The sequence below is a fragment of the Pecten maximus genome, unplaced genomic scaffold (genome assembly GCF_902652985.1).
Source record: "Pecten maximus unplaced genomic scaffold, xPecMax1.1, whole genome shotgun sequence".
Classification (NCBI taxonomy): Eukaryota; Metazoa; Mollusca; class Bivalvia; order Pectinida; family Pectinidae; genus Pecten; species Pecten maximus.
The window spans coordinates 35,547-47,968 of record NW_022982775.1 but is presented as its reverse complement, the minus strand read 5'-3'; the positions used below and the strand labels follow the sequence as shown (position 1 = coordinate 47,968).

At 43.6% G+C, this 12,422-nt stretch overlaps 1 protein-coding gene across 1 annotated transcript in view; it reads right to left on the bottom strand.

The window, feature by feature from the left end:
- LOC117320925 (trafficking kinesin-binding protein 1-like) overlaps positions 1-12,422 on the bottom strand; it is a 50,070-nt gene that overhangs the window by 9,560 nt on the left and 28,088 nt on the right. Inside the window, exons 7-11 of the mRNA XM_033875405.1 lie at positions 7,821-7,951; positions 6,868-6,942; positions 5,838-6,061; positions 3,181-3,507; positions 2,355-2,507 (exon numbers count right to left, since the gene is read on the bottom strand). Coding sequence (XP_033731296.1) covers positions 2,355-2,507; positions 3,181-3,507; positions 5,838-6,061; positions 6,868-6,942; positions 7,821-7,951 — 910 coding nt within the window. The remainder of the gene's footprint in view (positions 1-2,354; positions 2,508-3,180; positions 3,508-5,837; positions 6,062-6,867; positions 6,943-7,820; positions 7,952-12,422) is intronic.

Here is a 12,422-nt window from a genome sequence, read left to right as displayed (position 1 = left end):
AGGTATAAATGTCCATTACCCTGTCCCTACCTGTAGTAATAACCAGGTATAAATGTCTATTACCCCGTCCCTACCTGTAGTAATAACCAGGTATAAATGTCTATTACCCTGTCCCTACCTGTGGTAATAACCAGGTATAAATGTCCATTCCCCGGTCCCTACCTGTGGTAATAACCAGATATAAATGTCCATTACCCTGTCCCTACCTGTGGTAATAACCAGGTATAAATGTCTATTACACCATCCCTACCTGTGGTAATAACCAGGTATAATGTCCATTACCCTGTTTCTACCTGTGGTAATAACCAGGTATAAATGTCCATTCCCCGGTCCCTACCTGTGGTAATAACCAGATATAAATGTCCATTACCCTGTCCCTACCTGTGGTAATAACCAGGTATAAATGTCCATTACCCTGTCCCTACCTGTGGTAATAACCAGGTATAATGTCCATTACCCTGTTTCTACCTGTGGTAATAACCAGGTATAAATATCCATTACCCTGTCCCTACCTGTGGTAATAACCAGGTATAATGTCCATTACCCTGTTTCTACCTGTGGTAATAACCAGGTATAAATGTCCATTACCCTGTCCCTACCTGTGGTAATAACCAGATATAAATGTCCATTACCCTGTCCCTACCTGTGGTAATAACCAGGTATAATGTCCATTACCCTGTTTCTACCTGTGGTAATAACCAGGTATAAATGTCCATTACCCTGTCCCTACCTGTGGTAATAACCAGGTATAATGTCCATTACCCTGTTTTCTACCTGTGGTAATAACCAGGTATAAATGTCCATTACCCTGTCCCTACCTGTGGTAATAACCAGATATAAATGTCTATTACCCTGTCCCTACCTGTGGTAATAACCAGGTATAAATGTCCATTACCCCGTCCCTACCTGTGGTAATAACCAGGTATAAATGTCCATTACACCGTCCCTACCTGTGGTAATAACCAGGTATAAATGTCCCATTACACCGTCCCTACCTGTAGTAATAACCAGGTATCAATGTCCATTACCCTGTTTCTACCTGTGGTAATAACCAGGTATAAATGTCCATTACCCTGTCCCCACCTGTGGTAATAAGCAGGTATAATGTCCATTACCCTGTTTCTACCTGTGGTAATAACCAGGTATAAATGTCCATTACCCTGTCCCTACCTGTGGTAATAACCAGATATAAATGTCCATTACCCTGTTTCTACCTGTGGTAATAACCAGGTATAAATGTCCATTACCCTGTCCCTACCTGTGGTAATAACCAGGTATAAATGTCCATTACCCTGTCCCTACCTGTGGTAATAACCAGGTATAATGTCCATTACCCTGTTTCTACCTGTGGTAATAACCAGGTATAAATGTCCATTACCCTGTCCCTACCTGTAGTAATAACCAGGTATAAATGTCCATTACCCCGTCCCTACCTGTAGTAATAACCAGGTATAAATGTCCATTACCCTGTCCCTACCTGTGGTAATAACCAGGTATAAATGTCCATTACCCCGTCCCTACCTGTAGTAATAACCAGGTATAAATGTCCATTACCCTGTCCCTACCTGTGGTAATAACCAGGTATAATGTCCATTACCCTGTTTCTACCTGTGGTAATAACCAGGTATAAATGTCCATTACCCTGTCCCTACCTGTGGTAATAACCAGGTATAATGTCCATTACCCTGTTTCTACCTGTGGTAATAACCAGGTATAAATGTCCATTACCCTGTCCCTACCTGTGGTAATAACCAGATATAAATGTCCATTACCCTGTCCCTACCTGTGGTAATAACCAGGTATAATGTCCATTACCCTGTTTCTACCTGTGGTAATAACCAGGTATAAATGTCCATTACACCGTCCCTACCTGTGGTAATAACCAGGTATAAATGTCCATTACACCGTCCCTACCTGTGGTAATAACCAGGTATAAATGTCCATTACCCTGTCCCTACCTGTGGTAATAACCAGGTATAAATGTCCATTACACCGTCCCTACCTGTGGTAATAACCAGGTATAAATGTCCATTACCCTGTCCCTACCTGTAGTAATAACCAGGTATAAATGTCTATTACCCCGTCCCTACCTGTAGTAATAACCAGGTATAAATGTCTATTACCCTGTCCCTACCTGTGGTAATAACCAGGTATAAATGTCCATTCCCCGGTCCCTACCTGTGGTAATAACCAGATATAAATGTCCATTACCCTGTCCCTACCTGTGGTAATAACCAGGTATAAATGTCTATTACACCGTCCCTACCTGTGGTAATAACCAGGTATAAATGTCCATTACCCCGTCCCTACCTGTGGTAATAACCAGGTATAAATGTCCATTACCCTGTCCTTACCTGTGCCTTTGTCGTTTCCTATTTTCCTCATCCTCAAAGAAGTCCTCCTCATTGAGTTCATTAGCTCGACGGATAGACAACTTCCGAAGTGCCGTTTCTAGGTCGTTAGAGCCTGGTATACCCGGTCGTCCGAGGCTGTGCTTCTTTACGTCACTGTCATAAAGATTGTATACATTGATTACATGTGTTCTTTTTACAACCTAAAGTTGTCCTTTGGAATGTCTAACTGTTATCTCATTTTATTATGGAATTAAGGTTTCGGAATTACATACGAAAAAAAACAACATATAATTTCCCTCCAATCTAGGATAGTTGACTGGTATGATACAATTACTTTGATTTGATATGATAATGAACCCCTAATCAAGTTCATAGCCGATCAGAGAAACCACTCACCCTTAGAGGCTGTCCAGATCAGCCGATCAGAGAAACTACTCACCCGTAGAGGCTGTCCAGATCAGCCGATCAGAGAAACCACTCACCCGTAGTGGCTGTCCAGATCAGCCGATCAGAGAAACCACTCACCTGTAGTGGCTGTCCAGATCAGCCGATCAGAGAAACTACTCACCCGTAGTGGCTGTCCAGATCAGCCAATCAGAGAAACTACTCACCCGCAGAGGCTGTCCATATCAGCCAATCAGAGAAACTACTGACCCGTAGAGGCTGTCCATATCAGCCAATCAGAGACACTACTCACCCGTAGAGGCTGTCCAGATCAGCCGATCAGAGAAACTACTGACCCGTAGAGGCTGTCCATATCAGCCAATCAGAGACACTACTCACCCGTAGAGGCTGTCCAGATCAGCCGATCAGAGAAACCACTCACCCGTAGAGGCTGTCCAGATCAGCGGTGTACCCATCACTCTGCACAGACTCAGTTTCCGAGAAATACATGGAACTTCGATTGGACATGTTCGCTGACAGAGCCCCGAGTTTTCCGACAGATGAGGCAACTCCAGACATAGCAGGAGAGCGAGCACCTGAATCCAGACTGTCATTGAGACTGAGTGTGGAGAGTCCGGACAGACCAGACATTCCGGAGATTCCAGAAGTCTTCTCCGTCCCAAAGCTGTTACTGTTACTGATACCATTGTGTTTACTGCTCGCCTTCTTTGCTGCCTTGGCGGTCTCAAAAATCCTCCAGTTATGAACTCTGCAAGTCCAGTTTTAAGGAATTAATATATTATACCATAAAATAGTAATATTAGCAGATTTATCCCCTTTAATAACTAAACCTAATAAATATGTATTGAATTGGAGTTATCTCCCTTTCCTAAGTTTGATCTTATTTACATACTGGAAGTATTATTTTATCTTATTTGAAACCCCCTTTAATTATTAACCCTTATGACAATCGTATAATATAGCTCTGTAATTCCAATGCAGTTATGCCCCCTTAATAACTTTACCTAATATTGATATGTACACATCATACATTTGTAATTATATTGGAGTTACCCTTTTATACAGTCAAACCTGTCTATAGCGACCGCCCAAGGGGAGGCAGAAAAACGTTCACTATAGACAGGTTGCCTTTATAGACAGGTCAAAATTATTGCACCAACCAATTTACTTAAACCTGCCATAAATAAATTGTCATTGAACAGGGCATTCAGAAGACCAGTCAGAAGTTAAATAAATGCATAAACTTTATAAATCTGAAGGGTTTAATATTTAATGATTTGTGGACCCAAACACAAAATATAACTCAAAATGGTCTTATGGATAATTTTTTTTAAATATTTTGTTCTGAAATAATGCTTTATGTATCTATCAAATTATCTCCCTTTCTTTCATAAATAAAGAAAAAGAATACACAATAATTAATAAATTAATTATATTTGTGTTACTACTAATTATTTTGTGTTATAGTCTTACTTCTTAAAACCAAAATTTTTTTTTTTCTGACCCAAATTGAAATCCGGATATTTGTGTCAGTTTACGACTTTTTATTAGTATTGACTAATTAAAGATGGCGGCAGTACAAACGCTAGTACCGACAGCTACGATTAAGAAAGGCATTATTGGCTTTCATGTGAGTAAATCTTGTTGACAGATATGACCAGTGTTTGTTATTGAAGTGATGTATCCTAGTTGTAATCACAAAATTAACTGACCGTGTCAAATGAAGCCACCTGTGCAAAGTTGTAATGTAATACCGACACGCATAGTGACCCGACTCCTCTCTTACCGAGCCCCAGGCCAGGGCAGCTACAGTAATTATAGGCTAACAGGTGGTAGGGGTCTTTTGTTTATATACTCAGGCCAGGGTTGTGGTGGTCCTTTGTTTGTATAATCAAGCCAGGGTCGATGTGTCTGAATTTTCCGGGGATTTTATGAGGGATGACTGCCGAGAGCAGAAGATGGCTGACAGAAATCGGTCGCTATAGAAAACAAATTAGCGACCGCCGTTCCGAAATCACCGGTCGTTAGCCACATTAGACAGGTAGTTGCTATACAGAGGGTCGTTATATAGTAAAATCTCACGGGGAATCTTAAAACCGGTCGTTATAGACAGGCAGTCGTTATATACAGGGGGTCGTTAGAGCAGGTTTGACTGTTTTCCTTCCCCTTACCTGTATGATTATATTAGAGTTATACCTCTTATATATCTTACCCTTACCTGTATAATCCATCACCTTACCTGTATTATTATATTAGAGTTATCCCCCCTTATATTCCTTCCTCTTACCTGTATTATTACATTAGAGTTATCCCCCTTATATTTCTTCCCCTTACCTGTATTATTATATTAGAGTTATCCCCCCCTTATATTCCTTCCCCTTACCTGTATTATTATATTAGAGTTATCCCCCTTATATTCCTTCCCCTTACTTGTATTATTATATTAGAGTTATCCCCCCCCCCTATATTCCTTCCCCTTACCTGTATTATTATATTAGAGTTATCCCCCCTTACATTCCTTCCCCTTACCTGTTTAATTATATTAGAGTTATCCCCCTTATATTCCTTCCCCTTACCTGTATTATTATATTAGAGTTATCCCCCCCTTATATTCCTTCCCCTTACCTGTATTATTATATTAGAGTTATCCCCCTTATATTCCTTCCCCTTACCTGTATTATTATATTAGAGTTATCCCCCTTATATTCCTTCCCCTTACCTGTATTATTATATTAGAGTTATCCCCCCTTATATTCCTTCCCCTTACCTGTATTATTATATTAGAGTTATCCCCCTTATATTCCTTCTCCTTTCCTGTATTATTATATTAGAGTAATCCCCCCTATATTCCTTCCCCTTTCCTGTATTATTATATTAGAGTTATCCCCCTTATATTCCTTCTCCTTACCTGTTTAATTATATTAGAGTTATCCCCCCTTATATTCCTTCCCCTTACCTGTTTAATTATATTAGAGTTACCCCCCTTATATTCCATCACCTTAACTGTATAATTATATTAGAGTTACCCCCCTTATATTCGTTCACATTAACTGTATATAGTTATCAGTTTATACTCACTTCCTCTCTGCTGGTGAGTAACCTATAGGAAAGTCTATTTCTGATTTGAGAGATGACTCAAGTTCCGAGGCGATGGAGTCATTCGGAATACTGAGTAGTGATGTCGACAGGTAGCTATGTTTAGCTACGTTAGGTTTCTGTTGCCGTCGCAGCTTCCGTAACTCCTCCTGGTTCTCCTCCAGTAATTCCAATACCTCATCATGTTTATCTTTGTACTCGGCAAGCTGTAATACACCAATTAAATATCAGTTTACATCAACTAGCTGCCCCACACCAATCAAATATCAGTTTACATAAACTAGCTGCCCCACACCAATCAAATATCAGTTTACATAAACTAGCTGCCCCACGACAATCAAATATCAGTTTAGATCAACTAGTTGTACCACACCAATCAAATATCAGTTTACATCAAGTGGCTGTACCACACCAATCAAATATCAGTTTACATCAGCTAGCTGTTATACACCAATCAGATATCAGTTTACATCAACTAGCTGTTATACACCAATCAAATATTAGTTTACATCAGCTAGCTGTACAACACCAATCAAATATCGGTTTACATCAGCTAGCTGTACAACACCAATCAAATATCGGTTTACATCAGCTAGCTGTACAACACCAATCAGATATCAGTTTACATCAACTGGCTGTAACACACCAATCAAATATCAGTTTACATCAGCTAGCTGCCCCACACCAATCAAATATCAGTTTACATCAACTAGCTGTACATTACAACACCAATCAAATATCAGTTTACATCAGCTAGCTGTACAACACCAATCAAATATCAGTTTACATCAGCTAGCTGTACCACACCAATCAAATATCAGTTTACATCAGCTAGCTGTACCACACCAATCAAATATCAGTTTACATCAGCTAGCTGTACCACACCAATCAGATATCAGTTTACATCAACTAGCTGTTATACACCAAACATAAGTCTGTTTGCCTCTTGGTCTTTTACCTCGACATCCTCAGATATAATGAAGATTTGACCTTGACCTTGACCCAAACTTACCTCCTTTGTCAGGTGTTTCTGTGATGACTGTGAGGCCTCAAGGTGCTTCTGGAGCTCAAGGTTTTCTGCTGTTAGCTAGACAAAAAGGCAATTTCTTCAAACAATGTCTGGATACAGTCCCTTAAAACACAATACTACTGTCTACAGAATGTTTACTCCCCTTCAACTTGAACGGAAATGGAAATCAAAACATATTAAGAGTTGGAGAAAAATTCATCGTTACCATTATATACTTACAACTTTACATCATTATTATTATATACTTACAACTTTACATCGTTACCATTATATACTTACAACTTTACATCGTACCATTATATACTTACAACTTTACATCGTTACCATTATAAACTTACAACTTTACATCGTTACCATTATATACGTACAACTTTACATCGTTACCATTATATACTTACAACTTTACATCGTTACCATTATATGCTGACAACTTTACATCGTTACCATTATATATGTACAACTTTACATCGTTACCATTATATGCTGACAACTTTACATCGTTACCATTATATACTTACAACTTTACATCGTACCATTATATACTTACAACTTTACATCGTACCATTATATACTTACAACTTTACATCGTTAGCATTATATGCTGACAACTTTACATTGTTACCATTATATGCTGACAACTTTACATCGTTACCATTATATACTTACAACTTTACATCGTTACCATTATATACTTACAACTTTACATCGTTACCATTATAAACTTACAACTTTACATCGTTACCATTATATGCTGACAACTTTACATCTTACCATTATATACTTACAACTTTACATCGTTACCATTATATACTTACAACTTTACATCGTTACCATTATATATGTACAACTTTACATCGTTACCATTATATATGTACAACTTTACATCGTTACCATTATATACGTACAACTTTACATCGTTACCATTATATACTTACAACTTTACATTTCCGCTGGAGGTCGACTAGCTGAGCTAAAAGGTTGGTGATCTCCTCCTTTTGAGAATATGTTTCTTCTGTCTTTAGAGCAAGTTCTTGTGAGTAAACTTCAATCTGGTCTTTTACTTCCCCTACAGATCAAACAAAAATAATAACTAGTCGATAAAGATTCCATTTCAAACAGCTAGCTAAATCACAATGAAATTACTTTTAGAAGTTTACATTTTATTTTATTATTAAGAACAAATTAAGTTGATGTTTCGATTACACGAGAATGAGATTTATTAAAAGACAAAGATTTTTAACATGATCATGGTATTCATCCATCAGCAAAACCATAACTGGTAATAAGCCCATGCCTGGCAATAAATCCACCCAGGACTATTACATTTAAAGGAAATACTGACAAATGCTATTTCATTCTCATGTAATAGGCCAAACATCCTCTTGTATGAGCCAATGTTTATGAGTAGGCCCCCGGCCCATCTCCCTCTATCAGCCAAAGCTTATGTAGAGGTCCCCTTGCCCATCCCCCTCTATCAGACAAAGTTTATGTACAGCCCCCCGGCCCATCTCCCTCTATCAGCCAAAGCTTATGTAGAGGTCCCCTTGCCCATCCCCCTCTATCAGACAAAGTTTATGTACAGCCCCCCGGCCCATCCCCCTCTATCAGACAAAGTTTATGTACAGGCCCCCTGGTCCAACCCCCTCTATCAGACAAAGTTTATGTACAGGCCCCCGGTCCATCCCCCTCTATCAGACAAAGTTTATGTACAGGCCCCCTGGTCCATCCCCCTCTATCAGACAAAGTTTATGTACAGGCCCCGGTCCATCCCCCTCTATCAGACAAAGTTTATGTACAGGCCCCCTGGTCCATCCCCCTCTATCAGACAAAGTTTATGTACAGGCCCCCGGCCCATCCCCCACTACGAACAAAAGTTTATGTACAGGCCCCCTGGTCCATCCCCCTCTATCAGACAAAGTTTATGTGCTAGTCCCCCTGGCCCATCCCCCACTACGAGCAAAAGTTTATGTACAAGCCCCCTGGTCCATCCCCCTCTATCAGACAAAGTTGATGTCCAGGCCCCCTGGTCCATCCCCCTCTATCAGACAAAGTTTATGTACAGGCCCCCTGGTCCATCCCCCTCTATCAGACAAAGTTTATGTACAGGCCCCCTGGTCCATCCCCCTCTATCAGACAAAGTTTATGTACAGGCCCCCTGGCCCATCCCTTTCTATCAGACAAAGTTGATGTCCAGGCCCCCTGGTCCATCCCCCTTTATCAGACAAAGTTTATGTACAGGCCCCCCTGGCCCATCCCCCTCTATCAGACAAAGTTTATGTACAGGCCCCCTGGCCCATCCCTTTCTATCAGACAAAGTTGATGTCCAGGCCCCCTGGTCCATCCCCCTTTATCAGACAAAGTTTATGTACAGGCCCCCTGGCCCATCCCCCTCTATCAGACAAAGTTTATGTACAGGCCCCCTGGCCCATCCCCCTCTATCAGACAAAGTTTATGTACAGGCCCCCTGGCCCATCCCCCTCTATCAGACAAAGTTTATGTACAGCCCCCCGGCCCATCCCCCTCTATGAGACAAAGTTTATGTACAGGCCCCCTGGTCCATCCCCCACTACGAGCCAAAGTTTATGTTCTAGTCTCCCGGCCCATCCCCCTCTATCAGACAAAGTTGATGTCCAGCCCCCCGGCCCATCCCCCTCTATCAGACAAAGTTTATGTACAGCCCCCCTGGTCCATCCCCCTCTATCAGACAAAGTTTATGTACAGGCCCCCGGTCCATCCCCCTCTATCAGACAAAGTTTATGTACAGGCCCCCTGGTCCATCCCCCTCTATCAGACAAAGTTTATGTACAGGCCCCCTGGTCCATCCCCCTCTATCAGACAAAGTTTATGTGCTAGTCCCCCTGGCCCATCCCCACTACGAGCAAAAGTTTATGTACAGGCCCCCTGGTCCATCCCCCTCTATCAGACAAAGTTTATGTACAGGCCCCCTGGTCCATCCCCCCTCTATCAGACAAAGTTGATGTCCAGGCCCCCTGGTCCATCCCTTTCTATCAGACAAAGTTTATGTACAGGCCCCCCTGGTCCTCCCCCTCTATCAGACAAAGTTTATGTACAGGCCCCCTGGTCCATCCCCCTCTATCAGACAAAGTTTATGTACAGGCCCCCTGGTCCATCCCCCTCTATCAGACAAAGTTTATGTACAGGCCCCCGGTCCATCCCCCTCTATCAGACAAAGTTTATGTACAGGCCCCCTGGCCCATCCGTTTCTATCAGACAAAGTTGATGTCCAGGCCCCCTGGTCCATCCCCCTCTATCAGACAAAGTTTATGTACAGCCCCCTGGCCATCCCCTCTATGAGACACATGTTTATGTACAGGCCCCCTGGCCCATCCCCCTCTATCAGACAAAGTTTATGTACAGGCCCCCTGGCCCATCCCCCACTACGAGCCAAAGTTTATGTTCTAGTCTCCCGGCCCATCCCCCTCTATCAGACAAAGTTTATGTACAGCCCCCCTGGCCCATCCCCCTCTATCAGACAAAGTTTATGTACAGGCCCCTGGCCCATCCCCCTCTATCAGACAAAGTTTATGTACAGCCCCCCGGCCCATCTCCCTCTCCCCTCTATGAGACAAAGTTTATGTACAAGGCCCCCTGGTCCATCCCCCACTACGAGCCAAGTTTATGTTCTAGTCTCCCGGCCCATCCCCCTCTATCAGACAAAGTTTATGTACAGCCCCCTGGTCCATCCCCCTCTATCAGACAAAGTTTATGTACAGGCCCCCGGTCCATCCCCTCTATCAGACAAGTTTATGTACAGGCCCCCTGGTCCATCCCCCCCTATCAGACAAAGTTTATGTACAGGCCCCCCGGCCCATCCCCCACTACGAGCAAAAGTTTATGTACAGGCCCCCTGGTCCATCCCCCTCTATCAGACAAAGTTTATGTGCTAGTCCCCCTGGCCCATCCCCCACTACGAGCAAAAGTTTATGTACAGGCCCCCTGGTCCATCCCCCTCTATCAGACAAAGGTTGATGTACAGGCCCCACCAGCCCATCCCCCTCTATCAGAAAAAGTTATGTACAGGCCCCCTGGCCCATCCCCCTCTATCAGACAAAGTTGATGTCCAGGCCCCCTGGTCCATCCCCCTCTATCAGACAAAGTTTATGTACAGGCCCCCTGGTCCATCCCCCTCTATCAGACAAAGTTTATGTCCAGGCCCCCTGGTCCATCCCCCTCTATCAGACAAAGTTTATGTTACAGGCCCCCCGGGTCCATCCCTTTCTATCAGACAAAGTTGATGTCCATGCCCCCTGGTCCATCCCCCTCTATCAGACAAAGTTTATGTACAGGCCCCCTGGTCCATCCCCCTACTATCAGACAAAGTTTATGTGCAGGCCCTCTGGCCCATCCTCCTCTATCAGACAAAGTTTATGTACAGCCCCCCGGCCCATCCCTTTCTATCAGACAAAGTTGATGTCCAGGCCCCCCTGGTCCATCCCCCTCTATCAGACAAAGTTTATGTACAGGCCCCCTGGTCCATCCCCCTCTATCAGACAAAGTTTATGTACAGGCCCCCCCTGGTCCATCCCCCTCTATGAGACAAAGTTTATGTACAGGCCCCCTGGCCCATCCCCCTCTATCAGACAAAGTTTATGTACAGGCCCCCTGGCCCATCCCCCTCTATCAGACAAAGTTTATGTACAGCCCCCCGGCCCATCCCCCTCTATGAGACAAAGCTTATGTACAGGCCCCCTGGCCCATCCCCCTCTATCAGACAAAGTTGATGTGCTAGGCCCCCCTGGTCCATCCCCCTCTATCAGACAAAGTTTATGTACAGGCCCCCCCTGGCCCATCCCCCTCTATCAGACAAAGTTTATGTACAGGCCCCCTGGCCCATCCCCCTCTATCAGACAAGTTTATGTAACAGGCCCCCCGGCCCATCCCCCACTATCAGACAAAGTTTATGTACAGGCCCCCTGGCCCATCCCCCTCTATCAGACAAAGTTTATGTACAGCCCCCCGGCCCATCCCCCTCTATGAGACAAAGTTTATGTACAGGCCCCCTGGCCCATCCCCCTCTATCAGACAAAGTTGATGTGCTAGGCCCCCTGGTCCATCCCCCTCTATCAGACAAAGTTTATGTACAGGCCCCCTGGTCCATCCCCCTCTATCAGACAAAGTTGATGTACAGGCCCCCTGGCCCATCCCCCTCTATCAGACAAAGTTTATGTACAGGCCCCCCCGGCCCATCCCCCACTACGAGCCAAAGTTTATGTTCTAGTCTCCCGGCCCATCCCCCTCTATCAGACAAAGTTGATGTCCAGGCCCCCTGGTCCATCCCCCTCTATCAGACAAAGTTTATGTACAGGCCCCCTGGCCCATCCCCCTCTATGAGACAAAGTTTATGTACAGGCCCCCTGGCCCATCCCCCTCTATCAGACAAAGTTTATGTACAGGCCCCCCTGGCCCATCTCCCTCTATCAGACAAAGTTTATGTACAGCCCCCCGGCCCATCTCGCTCTATGAGACAAAGTTTATGTACAGGCACCCTGGTCCATCCCCCTCTATAGTCAAAGTTT